The sequence below is a fragment of the Penicillium concentricum genome (assembly GCF_028827145.1).
Source record: "Penicillium concentricum strain IBT 3081 chromosome Unknown utg000002l_segment0_segment0, whole genome shotgun sequence".
NCBI lineage: Eukaryota > Fungi > Ascomycota > Eurotiomycetes > Eurotiales > Aspergillaceae > Penicillium > Penicillium concentricum.
Genome location: NW_026622755.1, coordinates 4,308,515 through 4,333,160, shown reverse-complemented (window position 1 = coordinate 4,333,160; position 24,646 = coordinate 4,308,515). Strand labels below are relative to the sequence as shown.

General features: G+C 50.0%; 11 protein-coding genes across 11 annotated transcripts; 6 read left to right on the top strand and 5 right to left on the bottom strand.

Moving 5' to 3' along the window:
* Nucleotides 1-775: 775 nt before the first annotated feature.
* N7517_005277 (aldehyde dehydrogenase ALDH) lies at nt 776-2,386 on the top strand (the record flags this gene model as incomplete). The annotated part of the gene is made up of 3 exons (XM_056723007.1): nt 776-900; nt 951-1,150; nt 1,203-2,386. The coding sequence occupies 3 exons, from the start codon at nt 776-778 to the stop codon at nt 2,384-2,386; spliced, it is 1,509 nt and encodes a 502-aa protein (XP_056579257.1).
* Nucleotides 2,387-2,567: 181 nt separating this feature from the next.
* N7517_005276 (SNF2-like protein) lies at nt 2,568-2,780 on the bottom strand (the record flags this gene model as incomplete). Its single annotated transcript, XM_056723006.1, has 1 exon — nt 2,568-2,780. One exon carries the CDS (start codon nt 2,778-2,780, stop codon nt 2,568-2,570), a length of 213 nt encoding a protein of 70 aa, XP_056579256.1.
* A 1,719-nt stretch (nt 2,781-4,499) lies between these two features.
* Nucleotides 4,500-5,470, top strand: N7517_005275 (dienelactone hydrolase family protein; the record flags this gene model as incomplete). Its single annotated transcript, XM_056723005.1, has 3 exons — nt 4,500-4,737; nt 4,799-4,880; nt 4,960-5,470. 3 exons carry the CDS (start codon nt 4,500-4,502, stop codon nt 5,468-5,470), a joined length of 831 nt encoding a protein of 276 aa, XP_056579255.1.
* Nucleotides 5,471-5,855: 385 nt separating this feature from the next.
* On the top strand, nt 5,856-7,199 carry N7517_005274 (uncharacterized protein; the record flags this gene model as incomplete). Its single annotated transcript, XM_056723004.1, has 1 exon — nt 5,856-7,199. One exon carries the CDS (start codon nt 5,856-5,858, stop codon nt 7,197-7,199), a length of 1,344 nt encoding a protein of 447 aa, XP_056579254.1.
* An 811-nt stretch (nt 7,200-8,010) lies between these two features.
* N7517_005273 (biotin--[acetyl-CoA-carboxylase] ligase BPL1) lies at nt 8,011-10,295 on the bottom strand (the record flags this gene model as incomplete). The annotated part of the gene is made up of 6 exons (XM_056723003.1): nt 8,011-8,519; nt 8,588-8,859; nt 8,912-9,478; nt 9,530-9,603; nt 9,650-10,167; nt 10,229-10,295. The coding sequence occupies 6 exons, from the start codon at nt 10,293-10,295 to the stop codon at nt 8,011-8,013; spliced, it is 2,007 nt and encodes a 668-aa protein (XP_056579253.1).
* A 95-nt stretch (nt 10,296-10,390) lies between these two features.
* N7517_005272 (uncharacterized protein) lies at nt 10,391-10,878 on the top strand (the record flags this gene model as incomplete). The annotated part of the gene is made up of 4 exons (XM_056723002.1): nt 10,391-10,449; nt 10,501-10,532; nt 10,582-10,646; nt 10,810-10,878. 4 exons carry the CDS (start codon nt 10,391-10,393, stop codon nt 10,876-10,878), a joined length of 225 nt encoding a protein of 74 aa, XP_056579252.1.
* A 183-nt stretch (nt 10,879-11,061) lies between these two features.
* On the top strand, nt 11,062-12,082 carry N7517_005271 (putative mitochondrial genome maintenance protein Mgm101; the record flags this gene model as incomplete). Its single annotated transcript, XM_056723001.1, has 2 exons — nt 11,062-11,672; nt 11,809-12,082. The coding sequence occupies 2 exons, from the start codon at nt 11,062-11,064 to the stop codon at nt 12,080-12,082; spliced, it is 885 nt and encodes a 294-aa protein (XP_056579251.1).
* Nucleotides 12,083-12,626: 544 nt separating this feature from the next.
* On the bottom strand, nt 12,627-15,608 carry N7517_005270 (serine/threonine protein kinase; the record flags this gene model as incomplete). The annotated part of the gene is made up of 1 exon (XM_056723000.1): nt 12,627-15,608. The coding sequence occupies one exon, from the start codon at nt 15,606-15,608 to the stop codon at nt 12,627-12,629; it is 2,982 nt and encodes a 993-aa protein (XP_056579250.1).
* A 964-nt stretch (nt 15,609-16,572) lies between these two features.
* N7517_005269 (phytanoyl-CoA dioxygenase family protein) lies at nt 16,573-17,817 on the bottom strand (the record flags this gene model as incomplete). Its single annotated transcript, XM_056722999.1, has 1 exon — nt 16,573-17,817. The coding sequence occupies one exon, from the start codon at nt 17,815-17,817 to the stop codon at nt 16,573-16,575; it is 1,245 nt and encodes a 414-aa protein (XP_056579249.1).
* Nucleotides 17,818-18,393: 576 nt separating this feature from the next.
* N7517_005268 (uncharacterized protein) lies at nt 18,394-20,350 on the bottom strand (the record flags this gene model as incomplete). The annotated part of the gene is made up of 4 exons (XM_056722998.1): nt 18,394-19,232; nt 19,287-19,875; nt 19,924-20,242; nt 20,298-20,350. The coding sequence occupies 4 exons, from the start codon at nt 20,348-20,350 to the stop codon at nt 18,394-18,396; spliced, it is 1,800 nt and encodes a 599-aa protein (XP_056579248.1).
* Nucleotides 20,351-21,526: 1,176 nt separating this feature from the next.
* N7517_005267 (RING-H2 finger protein) lies at nt 21,527-23,313 on the top strand (the record flags this gene model as incomplete). The annotated part of the gene is made up of 4 exons (XM_056722997.1): nt 21,527-21,811; nt 21,859-22,249; nt 22,300-22,822; nt 22,890-23,313. Coding segments are annotated over 4 exons (1,623 nt in total), but the record flags the coding sequence as incomplete, so codon positions are not given.
* Between the last annotated feature and the right edge of the window lie 1,333 nt (nt 23,314-24,646).

Below are 24,646 nucleotides of genomic sequence, written 5' to 3'. Positions count from 1 at the left end.
AATTGGATGAAGTGGTCGTGATCTAGATATAGTTGGGTTGGTTATGGAATCTCTTACCGTTTCTATATTCATAACTATACATATCTGTATCCATTCCGAGTTGTAGAGGAGTGACTTGCCTTATCGGGACGAGCTTCCTATTTAGGATGCATCATCATCAGTATCAGGGCTTTTTCCTTCTAGTTTTGTGCTCTTTAATTGAACGACCGTTTCATAGACATGCATTTTGGGACTGACTAGGATACTTAGTTAAGACTCATCTTGTTTCTATAGAGGGGTCCTGGACCGAAGAGGCTTCGTCACTTTTCAGCTTCGTTGAGCTTCTACGCTAGTTCGTCTCCTATTTATCTTTTCTTGGTCTTGCATTTATGACATATTCAATTCTTGCAACAAATATATTTAGTTACAACGGAGCTTGAGGGAAAAGAAAAGTACCTCCAAGCGACACGTTAGGGCTGAGCGCGCTAACAGAAGAAACAAGCGCGCACCTTAATCCGACATGACCTCAAGAGTGTCTCCAGGTCATGCCTACTGAATAACCAGATAATTAAAAATCTGTTTACGTGGACAAATTGGTCGTGAATACTCCAAGAATGTTAAGATTAGGGTAAATTGAGAGAGACAATATTCTATCCACTAAGATCACTAACATTCACGGGGAGTAAGTCTGATAGTATATCGGAAGGACTTGCCTGAAGGGGCTTAACCTCATTGGAGGAATGCCATATATACCCCACGCGCCGCAAGAGTTGGAATTTCTCACAGTTAAAACAAAATGGACCTCTTCATTGATATCGTCACCCCTAACGGGCACAGCTACAAGCAGCCCACTGGTCTCTTCATTAACAACGAGATTGTACCTGCCACAGGAGGCCAGACCATCACATCTCTTGACCCCGCGTATGTCATTATCGCAACTTCCTGTATACACCTCCCTAACTATTGTCTAGTACCGACAAGCCTATTGCCACAGTCCAAGCAGCGAGCGCCGAAGATGTTGACCGTGCCGTCAAGGCTGCGAAAGCGGCCCTGGTCCACCCCTCATGGAAATTGCTTCCCGCCACAGAGCGGGGCCAGTTAATGGCACGACTCGCCGATCTCATGGAGGAGAACAGAGAGCTGTTTGCATCTATCGAAGCTTGGGATAATGGTATGGCCTGGAAATTACCAAAAAAAAAGACAATTAGCTCATTTTAAGTCAGGAAAACCCTACCACGTCGCCCTCGATGAAGATCTCACCGAGGCAATCTCGACAATTCGCTATTACAGTGGATGGGCTGATAAGACATATGGCCAGACCATCAACACAACTCCCCAAAAATTCGCCTACACAATCCGCCAGCCCATCGGTGTAGTTGGCCAGATCATTCCATGGAACTATCCCCTTTCTATGGCCACCTGGAAGCTTGGCCCTGCACTAGCATGTGGAAACACAGTTGTCCTGAAACCAGCCGAGCAGACACCTCTCAGCGCTCTCATCCTCGGTACATTAATTAAGAAGGCTGGATTCCCCCCAGGTGTGGTAAATATCGTCAACGGCTACGGGCGCGAGGCCGGCGCCGCGCTCGCTTCGCACCCATTGATCGATAAGGTCGCATTCACAGGATCCACAATGACCGCCCGGGAGATTATGAAGATGGCCGCTGGCACACTCAAGAACATCACGCTCGAAACAGGCGGCAAGTCCCCCCTGCTAGTTTTCCCGGATGCGGATATGGAACAGGCCGTCAAGTGGTCGCATGGCGGTATTATGTCCAACAAGGGCGAGATTTGTACCGCCACCTCGCGGATCTTCGTCCACCGCGACATCATCGAAGCATTCACAGCTAGTTACAAGACGGCAGTTGAGAGTGTGAAGATCGGCGACCAGTGGGATGAGTCCGTCTTCCACGGACCGCAGGTGACACGCGCGCAATATGACCGTATCCTTTCCTACTTTGAAATCGCCAAGAGCGAGGGAGCTACTATTCTCACTGGCGGTGCTGCCTACACGCCGACTGAGGAGAAGAATAAGAATGGGTACTTTATTCAACCTACGGTTATTGTCAATGCAACGGATTCGATGCGCATTGCCCGCGAAGAAGTGTTTGGTCCTGTCGTAGTGATCTTCCCCTTCAATGATGAAGAAGAAGCTATTCGTCGGGCCAACGATACCACTTACGGCCTTGGTGCGTCTGTCTTCACGCGCGATTTGGAGCGTGCTCATCGTGTGGCTGCTGAGATTGAGTCCGGTATGGTCTGGATTAACTCTAGCCAAGATTGTGATCCGCGCATTCCTTTCGGTGGCGTGAAGCAGAGTGGTATTGGACGTGAGTTGGGAGAGGCAGGTCTGGAGGCATATAGCCAGACTAAGGCGGTTCATGTGAACATGGGCACCAGGCTATAGACGTGCTTATGAAATACATCACATAGAAATATAGATTTTGCCAAGCTGTACATTGCCTTTTTGTGTAGAATTGTTAAGTTCCTGTCCCAGTTCATACGAAAAGTTATTTTTCACAAATTAAGCCTCTAGGAAATATCTTGCGCAATCCTTGCCCTGATTTGTTTCTTAAACGCCCATCTTCCTAACCCCCACCCCGCTCGAACAGTTCTCCCAACCGGCCAAGCTGACTGGTGCTGACCTCGTCGTACTTAATGTGGATGCTAGTGCCAAGGTGTAGCACCTGAACACCACGGATACGATTGTACACCGATCGTAAGACAATCATAAGGACCTTCGGGCTATTGAGGTCTTCCTGTTGCCACTGCTTACCATGGGGTAAGCTTAGAAGAGCCATTCTGTGGCGGCCTTCGTCGCTGGGCTGGGTCTTCTCATCAAACTGTTTCCATGTCTTAGCTTTGTGCCATCACTCGATATCGCGGGCCTGCTCGGTCTCTTCATGCTCAGCAAAAGCAGTTCTGTCCTAATAGAGTTTTCGTCTTTGCTGGACTCATCGTCGCTTGACTCTTCCACCAGTTCACGTGTATAGGTCGTCCTTGCTCGAATCTATATCATTAGCAGAGCGCGGCCAAACCCAAGCGGTATCCATGTGATTTCCGTGGATGTGGCCAGTCCTATGCGTCGAGACTGAATCTCGAAACACATAAAGCGGTGAGATCGTCGAACAATCCGTCCATAGCGCTATGTTTGGAGTCCTAGGCCGTATAGGCCTTTCTTTTCCGGCTCACAGTGAAGAAAGTCACAGTCGTCTTCGCTGGCTGGGGTAGTCTCTTCACAAGCCCGAAAGCGAATCAAAATTTCCTTCGGATGTTCCATGATGTAGAACTTGCCATGTTCTATCTGGATACAGATAGCCATAGATTCTTCCCTTTATGTCCAGATAAAATTCTTGGGCTACGTGCTCCTTCTTCTCCATCGGATGATATCACGAAACAATGGCTCGATCAAACCTATAGCATCTGTGCGATGAAGTCTCAGCTGGCTAGGGACAGCCGGGCTTTACGGGAGATTGCAGGACAGAGGAACAGCTACCGGTATAATTAGTAGTTATTGCAATTGTGAAAGATCCCCTTGTTATCGTGAATTCCTCTGTTGTCATCATGAATCTCCCTATTATTATCGTGGATGTGAATCGTATGAACAGACAATGAGATCATCATCTTTGCTTCCCCTGGGCGTTCAGCCTCTTACAGCTGGTAGCAAGTCTTAGCAACAGCCAGAGTATTTTTCGACGACTCATGTTGATCCGATCCCATTATATACCATTAGATCCGTACCGCTAAATAGAGATCAGATCTATCTAGAGGGCTAATCTCCCTTCGATATGATCCTTTCATCCTATGATTCCTGCGTGAATCTAGAGATCGGAGCGAGGACTGGCTGCTATCAGCACCTCGACTCCATCTGATCCGATATTTTGATCCTGACAGACCGGAGTCTGACCCAAGCCTCTGTAGGGAGAAACCCCCTGTAGAATTTTACTGGGCGATCACTAGGGGCAATTGGAAGCTACAGAAGGGTCTCTATCCTTCGGATTCGATGAAGAAGCTAATCTATCCGATGGAAGGATTTCAACAAGAGCCTGATGATATTCCTAAGGAAACTACAATACATTGGCCGGGAAGGAATCCCTCTCCCGGTGGAGGCTGTCAGAATCTGTTTCCCTGCTCCAACAAGAGCTGCGATCAAATTACACCGCGGCCTATCTTAAGGCAGGCTCTTGTCTTCGAAGCGATGAATTTCATATTGGAGGAGAAAAGATGGAAGGTCAAGAGAGAAGGAAGGAGAGACTGTGAGGAAGGAGCGAAGCATTCATGCCTCAGGCTGGAAGGCTGCAAGGCTGCCATCACATGTCAAACCAGTGACTTTCAGTCCACGGCTTGTCCACAGGCTCATCTACCGATATAATGTGGATACCTAGGTAGTATATATTGTTCGGAACTTTTATACGAATGGCCGATTCGCCCGAAGAACGCCCCCCGAAGATAAGGGGGTTCCTAAGTAAAGTACTTAAATCTCTTGCACTTCTCCTGCAATCATCAGACAAGTCTCCAACATGTCGTGCCCTGATTGCTTTAGTGGCTATATCCACCAAGGCACCCCTCGTGGTGAAGTAACCTCACTCCATGGCTTACCGGTGTATACCACCAAACCTCTAAACGATGCACCTTACCGGGGCATTCTCATCGTAGTGCCCGACGCCTTCGGCTGGGAGTTTGTAAACAACCGAATCGTGGCCGACAACTACGCCGAAAAGGGAAAATACCTCGTGTATCTTCCTGAATTCATGAACGGTATGTAGTGTGACTGTCATCAGAGAACCCCCCAAGGATAACTCGCTAAGTATAATATTAGGGCATGCGGCACCGACCGATATGATAGCCTCCTCAAAACAGTTGTTTGGGGCGGGCGGGCTTACAGGCTGGCTTGTGAAGCCGTAAGTCGATCCGATCAAACAAACGCCCGGTTATGCCTAGCTCCCGCTCATATAAAACGGCCACTAATTCAAGTTATAGATACTATCTAGTCACAATGCTGTCAAGAATGCTGCCCTTCGTGTACCACAATAAGTACGCGGTATCAGGGCCTGTCGTCAGGGACTTCTTCAAGTCCGTACGTGAGAACGAAGGCGCCGAGCTTCCCGTCTATGGAGCTGGTTTCTGCTGGGGCGGAATGCATATCGTCAATCTAGCCGCCGGAGCGGACGTCGCCTCAAATGGAAAGCCGCTGCTTGATGCCGGGTTTACGGGCCATCCGAGTTTCCTTGAGATCCCTACCGATATTGAGAGGATCAAGATCCCTGTTAGTTTTGCGCTTGGGAGCCTAGATATGGTTGTGAAGCCTCCTCAAATCGAGCAGATAAAGCAAGTCTTCGCCAGCGAGGCCGGAGCTAAGAATGGCGAAGTTGTGGTTTATGAGGGCGCCGGCCATGGCTTCTGTGTCCGGGGTGACTTTGTTCAGGAGGATGCGAGCAAACAGGCTGATGAGGCGGAGAATCAGGCACTGGCCTGGTTTGCAAAGCATTAAAGGATTTGATACACATGTTTTATATTTAGCTCAATTAAAACACAATTAAAACACAATTGAAACACTGAATGAAAGAGAATGGAAAGTAGGAATCAAGTATAACCTGGAACATCCGCGGATGACCTCGGAATGTGAGAGTGGGGCCGTACACCGCCACTTCTAACGCCTTACTGTGGCGGTGCATTGACCATCAACACAACAAAATCTCCCTTCTCCTGTCCCACTGACGTGGTCCAAGTTCCAAGTGGAGAATATGTAGCCCTTTAGCCTGCATTCTGAAAGCTCACCGCAGTCGAGCCTAGTCTCTTTTTTTGCCTTGAATAGTTTCCTCACAAGTTCATGTCGCAACAATCTATACTATTCTTTCGCTTGATTCCTTGCACATATGCCTCAGATTTCAAATACTCCAGAATCTTTGCTTCCTCGCTCAGATTCTCGAAACCCAGCGACAACATGTAGAGGCATAACCGCCCAAGGCCGGCCCTGCCGCCGCTCTTTAGCCTCTCCAAATCCATCGGCTGCTTCTACCCCTCGAAAGAAGGATCCTCGCCAAGAAGCTATAGATGTGGCATCTTTGTACTGCTGGCAGCACAAGGATCAAGATTCTTCGTCGAATTCATATACGACTGTTATCACCCCGGCTAAGACGAGGACGAGCATCGATACACTAATGGATCGACTGGGTGTGCTCGAAATAAATGATGATCCAGTCTCCCAAAGGCCAAAGCCTCCCCAGAAACGGCGGACAAATCAAAGTAGGCCGAGTGAGAAGCGTCGGCCGAAGAAAAAGACCACTTTCTGTTGCTTCCAGATCGTCGAGGATAGCGGCGAAGATGACAGGCCCACCTCAGTTCAACGGCCCAAACCCCCTCCCCCGGCAAATGGCGGTTCGAACCAAAAGATCAAACTGCCTGCCTCTGCCGGAAAGCCGCAGCATGTAGTAGTGTCACCCACTCCTCAAACATCCCGGCCATCTTTGTCAAACACGGGTGATCCTTCTTCCTCGCAAACACAAGCCTTATTATCGTGGATCCCGTCGACGCTCTCCCCACAGACAACATCGATTCTTATCACAGAACTGGCCAAACCCATCTCCAACGCCGATGACGAAGGCTATATCTATATGTTCTGGGTGACACCTCCAACAACTACCACACAGCGGAGCGCTGAAACCGCAGTACCGCGAGACATAGCATCTTCCCTGCTACCCCAAGCCCCTCAAAGTAGCAACCACCTCCGCCCACCCACCCAGCCGCGCAGCGTCAGCGACGCAATCCGTGCAGCACAAGACCTCAACGCTCTCACTTCCAACCCAACATCAACAACGCCCGGAACGCTCAGGCTGAAAATTGGACGCACGAGCAATGTGCACCGTCGACTCGCAGAATGGAGTAAACAGTGCTCATACGACTTGACTTTGATCCGTTATTACCCTTACACACCATCGTCTTCTTCCTCCTCCCCTGCTAGGGTGCCGCCATCCCACAATAGCCGGAACAGGGCCCCTTCGGCCTCTTTAGTACCAGGAAGGAAAGTCCCGCATGTGCACCGTGTGGAACGACTCATTCACCTAGAGCTGGCGGCCCTACGTGTGCGAGACTTAGGACAGTGTCCTGAGTGTGGGAAGGAGCATCGGGAATGGTTTGAGGTCGAGGCGGCGAAGGAGTCGCTAAAAAGGGTGGATGAGTGTATTCGACGATGGGTCTCCTGGGCCGAGTCGATGACTTGACACTGTGTCTTATATACCAACCTCGCATATCCTTTTTGAGTGCATATAACCATTCTATATATCAAACCCGATTGGGGAGTTGTCTGGGAAAGCAGGCTCATATTGAAGGGACTTTGATGTCATTTATAAAGAGCGGGGCCTCTACCTGACCCCAGATGGGAGATCGGAATTGGGTACTACCAGGGTCAACAACTCGGACTAGAAACTGTGTATCTTGCGGAGAGTGGGCATATCTTTATGTCAACAGTGGAATAGGGGATGCGTGTGCAATCAAGCATATTGGTGTTATGATTTCGACTAGCAATATTTGGTCTTGACTCCTCTCAAGAGAGCCTGACAAAGTTCATAACCCATGAGCTGCGACTGCTTGACGGTTATTTTGTCTAGCTAATTTCCTGTCAAATCCGTGCTTGCTAGTTATGTCTCAACACATAGTTTGTTGACATTTAACCTTTTCCAGTCTCTTTACTGGTTCCCCCGGCAATCGAAAGCAGCTGCAAATATCCCAGGTTTTCGTGGTGCATGTGTTGTTTACTGCCCTGGAGGTTTATGGCTCGCAAGGGACTCAAAGCGCTGATGAGGGCCCGCGGACTACAAGCTCGATGGGTTAATGTCGGAACGGAGATGCTAGCTGCCGAAACCAACACTTGATCTGCAATCACGATAGACCAGAGGCTCAATGCACACATTAATATAAAAATGAGAAGTCGAATGTCTAAGAAATCAATTCTCTAAAATGTTGATGAAAATCAGAATAGATCAGTATCTATAGACATGAATATTTCGATCTATTTACCTATTTTGGGTTGATCTATACCTTCCGCTTTAACAACCCACGGAAGAAGTCAAAGCTGTTACTATCACTCTGCAACTGCCACACACGTCCCGTTGGACGATCATTCCACCCCAACTCCTCAGCCAGCAAAAGACCAAAGTCACGGGTGATACCCTGAATGCGAGCGCGAGCACCGCCCTCCTCCTCCAGCGTGACAATCTGGTGCATGTGTAGCCAGTCTTCATAATACATAGCCTCAAAGCCTCTATCAAAGCCTGTGCGCAAGAAGCGGGTATACAAGGCTTCAAAAGTAGTCAAAATACGAGCCAGCAGCCTCTCGAGCGTGACAGGTGAGGCGGCAGCAGCGCCTGGGGATGCGTAGCGTGCCGCGAGGGTGGTCAAAGCGGTTGTCGGAGAGGCGTTGGTGGCATTGACACCGATACCGACGACGGAGATGTACTCGTTTGACATGAAATGGGAGTTGATAAGAATGCCGCAAATCTTCGTGTATCGTTTCTGTTCGGGGTCATCTGGATCCAGTGCATCTGTAGTGATTTGTTATTAGTAAACGGCCCTAGTTATAAATGGATAAAATAAACCACCCGGCACGTACAGATATCGTTTGGCCATTTTAGCTTGACCGGGATCTTCTCGTAGCCTTTGGCGTAATTCTTGATTCCCCTGACAACCGCCATGGCTGATAGGTACTGGAGGAACTGAACTGGTGCCGACTGAATCTTGTCCATTGGGTGTCGCACTACAGTTGAAAAGATCAGAGAGCCTGCTGGTGAGACCCAGACATTGGACCCGCGTCCCCGTCCAGCGATTTGTGCTGTGGCCGTAGCCGTAAATCCTTGTGGCAACTGACGAAGCAGCTTCATGTTCCTGCTGCTTGTTAGAGCCGACCAACACCAGACGTATCGAACGAAATGCTTACTTTTCAAGAACTGTGTTCGTGCTAGTCACTACCTCTCCATATAAGAGATTGGAGCCAAATGTTGTAGCTTCTCCCTTGGACTCGGATTGGTATTGGCGGAGGTGAGCATAGAATGAATGATGGTTGAAGTATGGGGTCAGTTTCGAAGATGGGATATCATCGTGGAACACAAGTCGCTTGATGATTGCCTGGTAATCAACGATACCCTCGCTGGGCTCCGAGGATGCTGCGGGGAGCGATTCTTCTAGTTCACCAAGATTCCATGTTCCAGGGCGTTCAATGCGGAACGTATCGTGGTCGTCTTTGAGATACTCTGTCTGACCCTCTTGGGTGAATGAAGCTCCAAGGCCCGAAAGGATATCCATGGGACCATCAGCATCGATTCCAGACATGTGCAAGGACGACAGTGAAGGCACTGTTGTCGTGTCCTGTGTGACCTCAAGCCCAAGTTTGGACAGACAAGCCTTCAAGAAGTCCGTCCGTTCCTTGTCATCGGCAGCGAGAGACGCAACCATGTCCGCATATTCAGACCCGCCCGCCTTCGGGTCCAGATTGGCAGCCGCAAATCTAGTTCACATGTCAGTGACTCAATCCTGCCAATTGAAATCCAAAACATACTCAGGATGAGGTCCGGTCAAGACCGCTGCTCCACTGCCGACTTTGCAATAGACAACGGCAGCCGCACCCTCCCCCTGGGTCGACATTCAGCTTTTCAGTGTAGCTCGCGAGAACCTCTACCCCTTTGTCTGCGAGCAAGGGCGCATCAACGAAGACACCACCGCCATTGTAGTACGACTTAAAGTTGGTTGGTACATTGCCAATTCTCAAAGCCTCCTTGGCCACTTCGAGTCCTGCAGCGCGTGCCCCCTCCTCGCTGTGGTAAACGAAGCCCGGGAATGCCCCGCCCCGACAGATGCCCGGATAGAAAGCCAATTCGCGATCTCCAACAACCTCCATTGTCTTGTCGCCGACCTCGAACTCGCAACTCTTGCTTCCGTAGTAGCCACCAGCACACAGACCGAGGTATCGCCCGCCGTTGCGGACAAATTGCGCGATGCGCCGGTTCCCCGCACCATTGAGTGTGGTACAGTATCCCATATCCGCGCCGCCGGGCATGACCAGCATAGCACACGTAGTCATCCATGGCTCCTTTAGGAGCATATCTCCCGTTACAGGGATGACCGCATAGTGGTGAGAGAGCAGGCGGCGGAGGGTGTAGAGGCAGTGCCGGACTGAGTCAACGGTCGTTCCATTTCCTGTGGAGAAGTTGTTGGTCAGAAAATGGCTGAGCTGGTAGGCTGAGTAAATTGAGCGAACCGGTATAAACTAGAACATTGAGCTTTTTGCCAGCGAAATTGGCATTGTTGCCCGTTGGCGTTGCCATTGTTGTTTCGTTGCAGAGGGAAATCGGTGCGATAAGATAGTTCCATCCGCCGAGGCCAACCGCCTTGCTCCAACTTTCCTTACCATACCTCAACCATGTCGAACAACGTGGAGAAGACAGCTGTTATTCCGGATGACGATGAGCCAGATGACTGGTGAGGCATTTTGAAGTTGTATAGTCTGCGCGGTGCTAACTACAATGACAGGGACAAGCGGATCTTCAGCACAGGCTGCCATAGTAAGTTATACTCAATTCGAGTCACGAATGACATACTAACAAGTATCAGCTGAGCAGGATAAGATGAATGACTGCTACTTCGCAAAGAAAGACTGGCGCGAATGTAAAAAAGAGGTGAGCTACAATATCCACCAAACTGAACATATATCATTCCACCTGAAGCCATTGGAGGGCCAGTTCTACAATGATCATCATACCACTTCTTTAAAGCACAATGAATCGAAGCACTAGCAAAAAGCTTCAATTAGCCTTATCATACTGACTCTGATCAACACAGATGGAAGCTTTCCGCGAGTGCTGGAAGCGCCAGGGCAACGACCAGCGAACACAGACCAAAGACGCATAATGTACTCTACTCATCCATAATACCATGTTTAAACAGTTTCTTGCAACCAATTCTACTCAATATTTCCCCGATTAACCCAGCATTGACGAGAACGAGGCTATCAACAGTATATCACGTGACCACATATATTCGCCTCGTTGCAAGGCTTCCCTCCTCCTTCCACTATCAATAATACAAGCCACGATGTCAGCTCCTCTTCGTATCCGGTCCTGGCGGGCCATTGAGACTCTCCAAAATGCGACACAGCTTTTGCGCTCCTCAAGAGCGCCCAGTTTACGGACCAGCCAGCTCTCCAACCCCATGACCAAGAGAGCAATCAGCTACACCACCAAAAACCAGGCCAACCAACCCATCGCCAAACCCTCACCAGCATCTCCCGCCACAAAGCCCTCCCTCTCAGCTTCAACACCTATCCCAACCGGCGTCCCCGCATCCCGCATCCCAAACTCCACCCCCAGCCGCGCAACAACCGAGAACATCTCCAAAACAGGCCTATCAGACAAGCCCCTCGAGCTCGATAACCCAGTCGAAGATAAGATTGACTGGACGCGCTCATTCCATGGCCTGTCTGCCACACCGTTCCCCAAAGAAGCGGCCGATATCCTGCTGGCGGAGATGGATCCGGACGAGATCGAGATCAAGCCCGATGGAATCCTCTACCTACCAGAAATCAAATACCGACGGATTCTCAACCGCGCGTTTGGTCCTGGTGGGTGGGGTCTCGTGCCGCGGAGTGAGAGTATCGTTACGCCGAAGACGGTGACGAGGGAGTATGCTCTTGTTTGTAATGGACGGTAAGCACATATACATTTCCCCCTTTTTTTTTCTTCAGAATCTTGTCTACCAGACTTGATCGAAATACCGCCTCGCTTGTATTGGGAACTAGAACTATAACAAGAACGCTCAGCTAACACATTTCTCTCACTACAGCCTCGTCTCCGTCGCCCGTGGCGAACAGGACTACTTCTCCCCAGACGGAATCCCCACCGCCACCGAAGGCTGTCGATCTAATGCGCTCGTGCGCTGCTGCAAGGATCTAGGCATTGCGAGCGAATTGTGGGACCCGCGCTGGATACGCAAGTACAAGGCCAAGTACACGCGTGAGGTGTTTGTTGAGCATGTGGTTAATAAGAGGAAGACTAAGATCTGGACGCGGAAGGATGATCCTGTTGGATATCCGTGGAAGGAGAGTGGAGGTAAATAGGCTCGCTAGGAGCGTTGGATGATGGATAGCTGGGCTTTGACTTTTACCTAGACTCAGACTTGTATTATATGAATTCTGTTCGATATGTGTTAGATTATGGGAATATTATCTGTTTCTCTACTCGAAATTTTCATTAAAATGGTTCGGCCATTATCAACTATGTAGTATTTCGCAGCTCTCTGTTGATAGGAAGCATACATCCCGAATATCATATGTTCCTATTGTCTCTGTTAAGAAGACTAAACCCCAGGCATCAGTAGATCCAATAGTGATGGAGTGAAAACCGTCACAGCAGAAGAGTGAAGGGAAAAAAAAAAGAAAGTAGATTTGATGTTAAAACCCCAAAAATCGGGAATAGCATATCTTCGTAACCACACACCACGAAGGGTCGGAATTTTTTATGCGGCTCAAAAAACGCAGAGAAAAGAATCTATCGACATCACAACCATAATATGAACAACCCAAGAAGAAGGAAAAAATGTAGGTAGCCAAGATTGGGTAATCAAGGAGAATCAGTGATACAAAAAAAAACAGAAGAAAACAATCAAGCCTCATGCTCCCCATAAGGAGATTTATCCTTCTTCCTCAGCGGAGCAGTGTTGTAGGTATTCGCAGCCTGCTGTGGGACCGTCGACTGTGGTGGAGAGTAGATGGATGGTGGCGAGACGGGGTCATAGGGGTCAGAGAGCTGGTAGTTGCTGTTCGCCGTCACGCCGGAGATGTTCGGGTTCGAATCGCGACGGTCGCGTCCCGGTGTGTTCTCGGCACTGTAGCCGCCGACCGGAATGTGATTGTACCCCGTGTCATGGGCGTAATAGCCGTTGAAGGGGTTTGGGTCTGGGGAGCCCACCATCTGGACTGTGCTCTGGTTTTGATCCTGGCCTGAGTGAGGACGGGGCTCGTAGCGCGCGCTGCCACGGGAGCCTGGCTTGGGGGTCTCGAGGATGGGCACTTGGCTTGATGATGGGGTCATGCCGGCGGGGACAGGGGAGAGAGGGGCATTTCTGTGCGCGGGGTGGATATCCTGCTCGCTGTAAGAGACGCGATCACCGGCCTTGCGGTGGCCGGTTGACAGGCCGCGGTTGAGGCCTTCACCTCCGGTGTGCACGTTGAGCTGGTTGCCTTGGTTGGAGGTGTTGGTAGTAGTGCGTTGAAGGGCGTCCTCGTGGCTGCCGTTGTGGTCACGGCTGATATCAACGGTTGGGGGGCGAGCGTTGAGCATTTCCACGATGGCGGCTTCGCGCTCAGCGTTGGTGTGGGTGGATCCGCGGTGGGTGACAGTTCCTGAACGGGCCTGGTCATATCCTGTTGATTGCGCTGTGTTCTCGTAGTTGAGGATACCTGCAGCAGCAGCGGCGACAGCGGGGTCAGGCTTGGTGGAGTCGACGCCGCCGCCCTGGGTAGACTTGCGGCGGCCTGCGCCTGCACCGGCACCAGCATCGTCACCCTTGTCATCGCCATCTGCCGCGTCGGCAGTCTCTTCTGCGGGAACTTCAACACCTGGACCGCGAACCTGGATCTTGCGGACGGCTAGAACCAAAGCACACAGGAACTTGGATCGCCGGGCAGCGCGAATAGTCTCGTTAGACCAGTTGGACTTGTGACGGATGTCAACACGCAGCTGGAGCTTGTCCATATCACCAACGCCATCAAGCTCAATGTCGACATCCCGCTGGAAGTCACGGCAGTTATCCTTGTCGCGAACGAAGTTCTCCATCTCCTGGCGCAGTAATTGAACCTCAGCGAAGGTGGTGTCGAACGCTACGGGGATGATAAGCTGTTCATGCATAGCCTTGGCGCGAGTGAAGTTGTCAACCCATAGACTGTTCAAGATGTTGTTAGGCACCTGCGTGATGCGGGCATCGGTAACATTGCGGAAGACAGTGAAAAGAAGCGAAATACGCTCAACGATGAAAGGCTTGTCGCCGACCTCGACACGGTCGCCGATGTCGAAGGGATGCTTAACGAAGAGGAAGATACAGGAACCGAGGACTTCTTGAGCGGTAACGGAGAAGACGAAACTAAGGGAGAGCAGCGAGGTGGCGCCGGCTGCAATGACGGTACCGAATCCAGTGGTGACGAAAGAAATGAAGACAAGAACACCAACCAAGCCCGCAACACACATGAGCAGGTTGTCAAGCACACGGATAGCCTGATCGACATCGTGCATGCTATGGTTCAGGGCCTTTCTCATGCGTCCAAACTCAGTTATGGTCAGGACCATCTCGTCAAGACTGATATCACCGTTGCCATCCTTGTCAAGAGCCATAAAGCACTCCTCGGCCTCAGCCTCGTGTTCAGCGCCCAGGACCTCAACGATGTCATCCATGAACAGGGCGTCACGGCCCTCGACCACAAACGACATCCAGATACGGCGGGCCAGAGCAGCAGCATGGCGCTTGCGCTCAAGGGCCTCGATAACCATGGTGTGGGTCGCAGTCGGGTTAAACACTTGCTTACCAGTAAGCTCCGATGCCACGTGTCCAAAGGCGGCGGTGACCTTGTCGCCAACACGGCCGACGTTCTTGCCGACATGACGTAGCATACGGAGGGGCATAGCGGAAGACCGCTTGCCACCCTTGGTGCCGGCCTGAGCCAAGATGGAGTCGAAGATGAGTGAGTCCTCCTCCTTGAATTCAGGGCAGTACACGGGGAACATGTTGCGCGAAGCATCGAAGAGAAGAGTGACCAAGTGCACATTGCGCTTGGAGATCTGAATCTTGGCGTCGAACTGTTTGCGGTGGTAACTGATCGAGATGAGCTGCACAAGAGCTTTCTCGACCAGGTAGATGAGACTGCAGACGAGCAGCGCAAACAAGATATTCTTGACGCTTTTCTCCCACGAATTGGGAGACGTATCGCCGGATGCCCTTTTACCAGGAGTCATGTTCATAACCGGCAGGAATGTCACAAGGGAAATAATAGCCCAGATCAAAAGCGCAATAGGGGTCTCGAGGGCGCGCAGAATAAGGGCATACTTGCGGGTACCAGAGCTGACGATACCGCACAAGAACTGGAAGAAATAAGGAATGTAACGGGCGAAGATCTTGGACGTCCATAGACTGAACCAGATGATCTCAATCCAAGTAAAGAACCAGTAAATATGGACACCGCCAATTTTGGCGTCCTGCGCAACTGTAGCGCCAACAATGATTGGAATCGCGATCAAAATCGCAATGGGGATAACATAAATCAGGTAACGAGTGATGAGGGAGTAATTCAGGACAGCTTGGTAGAAACGACCCATACGGTTGATAGTGCCGTCCTCGGGCGCTACAGCAGGCTTTCCGGACAATTCATTGATATCGGTATCCGTACGACGCCTGCCGCCAGGACCACGATGATGGTGGTGGTGGTGGTGACCAACAATAGGTTCCTTCTCCGTGGCGTGCGAGGTACCATCATCGGGGCTGGTATTGGTGTTCCATTTACGGGCGCCCGTCTGACCACGGGAAGTGGTCTCCGTTAACGGGATGTCAATGGTGACGTCGTTGGGATTCAACATCCCATTGCCATGATCCGGCATGTCGTGTAGTTGCTCAAATCGATGAGCCGTCAGTCGCCTGGTTGAAAGACTCGAACTTCCCATCGCAAGGAGCTCGGAGGGCAGGCAGGGCCTTTATTGTGTCGGTGCAGATCCGCCCCTAAAACCAATGGTTTCGATTGGGGGGGCCTTCGTGTCTATGGTGGAGACACGCGAAAAAAATAGTACCTGTTATAGCACACAACGGTTCGTAGCCCTGACGTTTTTCGCCTCCCCCTCGGCGGGTAAATCAAAAAACTCCGCAGCCGCAGTTTTTTTTTTCTCGTGATAGCTACCGGCTATGGGTGGCTACGATTGCCGGACCAGTGTGTGTGGACTTCGGGAGTTGATCGTCCAATGTCAATGGTCAAGAAGTTTGTGGAGATGCAGATCGAATTGGATTAGTGTAAGATGATCCAAAAACTGCAAATGTATGTACAGTAAACGAATGACTGAATCTAAAAGAGTGTCAAGTAAGAGAAAGGAAGACCAAAGACTTAAAAGAAGAAAACGCGAACCCATGGACTCATCGGACATGCCGTGTTTCAGCAGGACCCGTTGGGGGGAACGGGCAAAAATGTGAGACCGCCTTCTTCCCCCCTGTGGAATCCTTCCAGCCTCATCATTCGTTGTCCCTTTTCTTAGTCCATGTCCTTATTCCCGATCGACTCTAGATTAACTGGGGACCTTCTCCATTCCGCCCTATACGAAGTTCCCCTAACACCTGCAATCTATCTGTCCCCCCCAAACAGGAACGCGAATGCCGACATGGATGCAGGTCCACTACAACCCCACATCTCGATGTGTCTGATCATCCAATGAACAGCCCCAATCAGCGGGTGGCTTGAGATCAAACGAGTCTACGGAGTATTCAGCTAGCCAACGGGAAGCACATTCTAGATGCATCAGATGCACAGATTAATATATTTTATGGTGCGCAGGGGTGAGAAAACCCTGTTTTACGCCATTACGCTCGCGAGTCAACATGCATCTTCTCCAGCACAGCAACAACCTGCTTCCTATCCCAACCACCCTCCAACCCTCGTACAACAATATCCTGTTCACTCTCCGGCGCCATACCACCCAGCCCCGGCGGCCTCTGATCTAAATTCGTAGGGAAAGGATACCCCTCCGCAACAGCCTGCACAAAAGCCCTAATCCCCCTCTGCTCCATCGAATGTGTCTCAGGATCAAGTTCCTGTCCCGCTAAACCCCCAGCAACCTGGAACCGCGCAACCAGCAGATCCCAAGTGGCATCAACAAGCGGCACCGAATCAACCGTCTCCATAGGCTTCCCAAACGCACTACTAATTTGCAGCAAATTTGCAACACGTCGGAATCCCCCATCCTCAGGGTCCATCTGGTTCTCACCAGCAGCATGGAAAAGCGCCGGATTAAAAAACAACCCATCCCCAAACTTCAACGGAAGCGCAACATAACTCTCCTGGAAGAAAGCACGGAATTCAGGCTTGCGCCACGCCAGATACCCAGGTCTGTATGTCTGACTGAAAGGCAAGAAACGAGTTGGCCCGCTCTCGATGGGCATATCGCTATGCGCGACCGCGCCCTGCAGTGTCAGGAACTGCGATGTGAGCTGCGTCGCAGCCGGGTAGCGCTTGCAGGCCACTTCTTCCTGGAAACCGAGATGGTAGTCGCGATGTGCTTCCTGCGCAGCACCGCCCGGGTGCACGGCGTTGACTTGGGCTGTGACGCGGTATGCTGGACCCAGCCAGGACTCAGAGACTGCTGCTAGCCATGGATTTGAGTAGTAGTCGATGAAGGAGGATGGGTCTTGGAGGCCGTGTTTTGAGAACGCGTTCCAGATACGATCGTTTGCGCCGCCTACAGCGAAGTGGTCGCCTTTCTTGGTGTCTGATTGTGCGGCTTCGCGGGCAATGATCGCGTTGAAGGCGGTGTTTGTGCTGTTTAGGGTTGTTTCGTATTTTGTAGGTGCGTACATTGAGCGTAGCACGTAGACGCCTGGGCCTGTGTGGAGGATGTGGTGCCATTCATCTTGGAGGCGGTTGATTAAGTCTGCTGTTAGGCCTGTGGATTCGAGGGCAGCGAGGTCGTAGATGGGGATGTTGGATTGGACTTCGCTGGCTAGTGGGTAGGTTTCTGGGTTTGTGGTTTGCGAGCAGATGTCTTTGAATTCGGAGAGTTGGGGGGTGGAGGGGGAATAGAGACGGGAGGAAACTCGGTGGCTGTTCATGATTGCTTATATCGTACTTCCGTAAACCACATATATTAGGGGGTAAATATGTGTATCCCAGTGCCTTCGATTTACCGTTTAAATATTTTTTGGGCGGAAATTAATGTCCATCGGCTCCCCGCATTTTAAGTCGGAGATACTGGACACCGAGTTGTGACTCGGAAAAGGGTTTCCGTAAAAGAGTGAGGTCGAAAATAATAGCAAAAAAAATTCTAGACCTAGATGGGTATCACAGCTAAGCAGTATAGTACAGGTCTACCGCTACCACTGAAGCACAAAAAAAAAAAAAAGCCAAATAAACCATTCAGTCCTCCCGGACGCCAAAAAAGCAACAGGAGAACGCCTCGCGCAGGAAAGCCTTCATGTCTCGTAAAAAAGACCCAAACAAAAGCTCATGCATAAAATAAATGGCATCCGTGTGTGTGTGCCTGTTTCATAAGATCCAAATAATCCCAACCCACGCAAATCTATGCTTGAATTTCAAAATCAAACGTCTTTTTTAAGAACAGAAAAGCAGGAGCAGAAAAGAATTTCGTAAACGGTGCGTGACTGGGCCACTGGGCCATCCGTGGCAATTCATGCATTCATCATGACCGCTCCGAGATCCGATGTGAGGACCGATTCGGACGGTGTGGGTTGGTTTGTTTGGGTTTCAGTGAGGATGAGAGTGTGTTCCGACATGGTCTCGAGCAGGGCACTCGGTCTTCCGGTAACGGTGAAGAGAACCTTCAGGAGGAGAGTAGGGCCCTGGCCGTTGAGACCGCCTTGTGGTTGGCGCCGGGTGTGTGTGAGCAGGACGCGGACAAGGTCGCGGACTGCAGCGTCCGTAGACGGATTGTGGATGGCGTCTAGGCCGTCGATTATAAAGACCAGGAGTGGTGGGGCGGATTGTAAGAGGGTGTCGACTAGCGATAGAGCGGCTTTCCAGCTGGTGAGAGTTCCGTCTAGTTGGCGGAACCGCTCGGCGCTGAGATCCAGTACAGCGTCGCTGTCGACTAGAGGAGGGAGCCAGTCGATTAATTGCCGGATTATACTGTAGGTGAGGGCGACTAAGCCTTGCTCCTGTAGACTCAGCCCTTTGGCTTCCTGGTCAGGAAGGGCGCAGAAATGAGAGACGACGGGTAATCGAGCTTGACGTGCGAAGGAGGCGTAGCAGGCTGAAATTAGAGCCACCGGGTCGAGGGAGGCGGTAGGTTGAGTCCCTCCCACGGCTAGGGCCTGAGATCGCGAACTGGTGGCCCATTGTTGTAGAGATGCAACGATACTACCCTCGGCAAGGACCTTGACATCGGGTTCGTAGTCGCAAATCTGATCGTCACTATCGAAGAAGTCCTGGAGATGTTTGGATGAGCTTTGGATTTCGAGTCGTGCGAGGCGACGCTTGGATCCCCTCGACCATTCGAAAGAGGATGTGTCTATCAAGTTGCGTTAGATGGTGGAAGTATGCAAAATGCGTATTGGCTTCCTACCTATATTTGGAGCTGGAGGCGTGGTTATGCAAACAATGCCATCACTTTGTTCACTGACGGGCTCCAGTTGCTCGCGCACAGAACTCAATGTCTCTGCCAACAACCGATCCCGACCCTCCCTATACCGAATACGCTCCTCTGCGTCTTGCTGAATCTCCCAGATGAGCCGTCGGGTGATGGTATTTTGTGCCGCTATCCGACGGTCTTTCCCTCGGCGTCCTACTTGGCTGAGCCGGGACTTCTCCCAAAGTGCCCTAGGGCTCTCCGGGTCCTCCTCCTCCTCCTCGTCGACTTCCATTGCCACGTGCTGCCATGGAAGGTTCTGTGCTTGCAGTTGTATATAGAGGACCAGGTGGTGAAATTCCGAGTACACATCCTGGCTGTGCATATTAAGCAACTGGCACGTGGACCTTCGAACATACCAGTCCATGAATTCGGTCAAAAAGAAGAATATTAGAGCGTAGGTTTTCGTAATATGTTCGACAGCGTTGGATAGTACGCTCGAATCGTTAGGAAGACCTAGAGCATCGTGAATATTTAGCAGGGCAGTAGCTAAGCCCTCCATTACCCGTGGGTAATGAGACGATGCCTGAGCGGTATGTTAGCGACGAAGAAAACTGTGTATCATTCCACACACCTTGATCACTGATTGCAGGACTCCGTAGAATAAGGGGGTATAGGCCATAGGGTCTGGAAGGGTAGAAAGGAGGGTCGCGTGAGTGTCGACAGTCGGGAGGAGTCGATCACACAAGTCCATGGAGTCACTAAAGACCCGTTGTCGAGGCCGGGCCATCCAAAATGCTTTGATATTGCTGAGCAAGGTCTGGACATCGAGTACCGTTTGTGGCCGTTCCTCCCATTGGACCTGATCCTGGGGTAGGAGGAGGCTGATAAACCGTTTCCAGGTGTGGGCCAACTCATTCCGTTCGATATCGAGTTCGGCGATGGCGGGGATTCTGGGGGAGAATACGGGGGTTAGAGAGACTATATGCCACGAAGTCTATGGCTTACGTTGAGATTGGCTTCCCGTCAAAGCGGTGTTGCCAGGCCGCAGTCTCAGGCATGATGCCACTTGGATAAAGACAAAGTGGTTTCTTTCACGACATGTCCTAAAAAGGATGAAAAGGGAAGGAAAAGAAGAGGCGGGTTTTACCGCTTAGAAAGAGAGAGGGGGAGCTAAAAAGCTAAAAAGAGAAGAGAAAGATGTTACTATTAATACTTTTTTTTTTTGGTATGGTTTTTTTTACTGTTAAGGTGATTCTAGAGCATGTCTTATCTGAGTTTATTTCACTTTATTTTTCGGTTTTTTTCCTTTCTGTGTTTTTTTGCTGTTTTTGTTTTTGTTTTTTTTTTTTTCCTCCCACAGTACGGACTAAGAAATGCACTCCGGGCCTGATGAGAGCCGAGGCCCTCCGGGGAAAATGAACATTTTGTAACATTCTAAACATTTGATAGAACATAGGGTTATATTATAAGTCATAAGTCATAAGTTATAAGAGATAGAGTATAATAACAAGTCCAAAGAGTATATATCACTCTATACCAGTCTATCTCTATATAAAGCGGGGACTAGTTCTGGACACACTTTACTTAAAACACTCCTCTCCCCGGGTGTTCGCGTCTCCAGGTTTCATCCTCGGTTTGGAGAATTAGAGAAAGACATCAAAGAACTTGATAAGGTTTTGGTTGTTGGTCCATTTTGAGAGCTCACCCCCTCTTCTTTGCTTTTTTTTCCCTCTCTTTCCCTTGGTGGGTCAAAAGTACACGGGGGTTGCGTCGACTTAATGTCCAATCCGACTATGTAGTATCTGCGGGGAGCGTTGATCGTACAACGATAATCCTGGAGTTGAAGAAATCTAGTGACCGTGGGGATGATCAGATTAACTGTCTCCCGGGGGGGGGGATGGAAGCGTAAGAGAAAGTGAAACGGGCAAGTTGGGCGAATACTTTGTAGAACGAATACGAGAGCGATTATTCACGATTGTGAATAATATGGAGTAGGTCCAGCGATGACGTTAATATTTGTCCACAGCGATCGTCGATGCATTATAAGTTTAGGGTCCACGGATATAGTAAAGTAGTCAAACCGAATAGCCATATACACATAATCAAATTGAATCAAATTGAATCAAATTGAAAGATAATAAAAAGTAAGCAGACAATGCAATTTATAATATATGAATAAATAGGATATCCTAATCTTTTTTTCTCCGCTTTGATCCCCCCAAAGGAGATTTAGGGCCGATCTCCCCTCACTTTTTCGGTTTTCCCGGTTTCTCTCTCTTCTTCTGCATTTGACTAATGTGACCCCCACATTATTCCATCCGCCGTCTCCCGTCATGGGGCTATCTCTTTTCTTTCTCTTGTTCATTTCAGTGAATGCACTGGTGGTTTCGTTGCCATCAAATACTACCGACATCCACATTCAATCCACTGGATTTCGTATTGAGGGAACCAATTTGACTGGCCAGAAGCTTGTCCCCTTGACCCCATTGCTGATTGAAGCGACTACGGCCCGACTCAAGGTGCTTGACGCTCCCATTGTTCGAATGGGGCACTGCTAACATCTCAGGCCTTTAATTTTTCTGGCACTGCCACTCAAGTTACTCCAGGCAATTCTCTCAATTTACAAAGGTCGCAGATTGCTTGTATATCTTGTGACCAGGACGACTATACCGGAAATATCCGAGCTGACGAGACAATTGAATACGTCACCTCTGCTCAATCTGCTGCTGGCATTCTGTTATACAGTAAAACAGCTACCGGCTGTAATTTCACTTCCGATGATCAGACCGCTGCACGCTTTCCCAATATCTTCACATTTACAAGCCGAACCGGCTATTCTGCCCTACTCCGTGCTTTCGATCAACCAACAACTATCAGCATCGCCTCAATGTCCAACTACATTGGAGGTGTTCCTACCGACCAAGATGCCGGTAGCACGACTGACAGTCCAAACACTGGTTCGTCTCCCGACTTTTCTCTACCTTCCAGTCTGTTGACCTTCCCCTAGCCATGATCATCCTGTACAGTATCACCGGCATCATCACCGCCCTGTTCCTAGGAATCATCATCACAGGTGCAGTCCGGGCTCATCGCCATCCAGAGCGATATGGCCCTCGCCGAATTGCCGGACGAGTCCGACAAAGCCGAGCTCGAGGTATAGCTCGAGCCATGTTGGATACCATCCCAGTTGTCAAGTTTGATGACAAAAATGATGACGTGGAGGCGGCTAAAAGAGACGTCGAGATGTCCATGGGTGACGATGCTCCTCGTGACCACTCACAGGCCGATGGAAACACTGGGGTATCGACACCCCGCGAAACCGAGATGCCAACCCCAGATAACGAGCGCCCCACTCCCACAGCCCCCGAAGCCAAGACCGAGATGCCCGATGCAGGTAACTTCTCGTGTCCGATTTGTACAGATGACTTCATCAAGGGCCAAGACCTACGTGTACTGCCCTGTAACCACCAATTCCACATGGAATGCATTGATCCATGGTTGATGAATGTTTCCGGCACCTGTCCCCTTTGGTACGTTCCATTTGATGATATTGATAGTGTATCAAACTATACATGAACCACACTAACCATATTCCAGCCGTATCGACCTCAACCCACCCCAGTCCGAAAATCCAGAGCAGACCGATGAAAATGCCGACCAAGCCGACCAACCACACCCAGAAGGGGCAGTTCTAACCACGGAAGACGCCCGCCAGCAAGCCCGTCAGCAAGCCCGCCACACGCATCGCCGTCTGACCAACTACCTGCACGGACCCCTCAACGCCCGACGAATGCGCGACGCTACCGTCGAGGAGCGTCTCGCCGCGCTGCGACGCGTCCGTGAAGCAAACCAAGTCGACTCCGTGCCGGAAGAAGGACCACACCGTGGTCTGACCACCCGACTACGCGATCGCTTCCGCATCCGAACGCGCGCTCACGGTGCCGGTGAGACATCTGACGCGGATCCTGCGCCTTCTCCGGCGGCTCCGGCGGCCGTCCATCTTACGCCGTCTACTGCATGATGCATGATTCACATATCACATATCACTCCTTTACGTTTTGCATATATTTCGATTTACGATTCAGATGATCTCAGGTCCTCGGTAGGAGGCTATATGGCGTTTTTCTTTCTTGTTTATGGGTTTGAAAGAGCATTGGCGTTTACTTGAAGGGGGGGGTTTGGAGGAAAAGAGAGACTGGTATTTCTCGACTTGTATCTGTTGTTTTCTTCTCTACATATACTTTTTTGTATATCATGGATATAGGGTGACATACATTTCAATTTACATACATTTCAATTTACATACATTTCAATTTACATACATTTGAGTTTATGCAAATATGAGAGATAATTGCCACGAGGTCTTGGAAGGTCTAGACCAGATATCGGCATCATCCACGAGGCATCCCAAGGAATATAGTTAAGGCTGTGCTAGGTCAGCAGGGAGCAATACCATGGATTACACATGTTTATTTCAACCATCAGATTTGATATGTTTTTCATTACATCAGCCTAGGCATGCCCAGCCTTGGAGGTGCCTAGGGGATATATGTGGCCTTAGTAAAATATGGCAAGGGTCCACGGGTACCCATAATGTTACGATCGCCAGGCACGACGAGCCATCTTCTGGCCATAGGGATTGGCTGATGCCCAGGTGATTGCATCAGCGGCTGACACAAATCTGGTTTCACTTTTTCACCGTACTTTGTCCATATACGTTTTTTTTTTCTTTTTTCGTATTTGGAGTATGTGAGGGGTATATTATATTATGTTTATGTTTACTCCAGCCTTATAAAATCACAATCGTAATAGTAGAATTGACACATCCACCTACCTTAACACTCTAATATCGGTATATTATCCGTTCTGTGGGGAATAAAATCGGACCAAGTCCGCCCTATCAATCCATCTTTTTTTAAATTCTCCGGAGTCCCGGGATCCTCCTAATGAGTTATTTTAGTGTGGGGGAGTGACATATAATTGCGTTGGGGAAGAAGTGTCTCCGCACAGAATTCAAACCGGCAATACGTAGAACATACCGAATACCGAATCTAAACAATATTTATAGTATGCAAGAATATAGCCGTGGCCTAATCCTTCTGCCGAGACTTCATCATGCAATGACCTCCTTCCAGAAGGGTCTCCACAGTGCGCCTTTTTTTTTTTTTTCGTCGGAGTTGTATGACACACGATTTCTGGTCGGCGGATGTAGCCTGTCGGAGAAGGGGAATACGTTGGAGATTTCAATCAGATGTTTTGGTTTTGACTCTGTGTCACTGGAATATTACCTGTGGGCTACTTGATATATAACTAATTCTGTTGATATACTAGCATGTGAACTCGGTCATAGAACG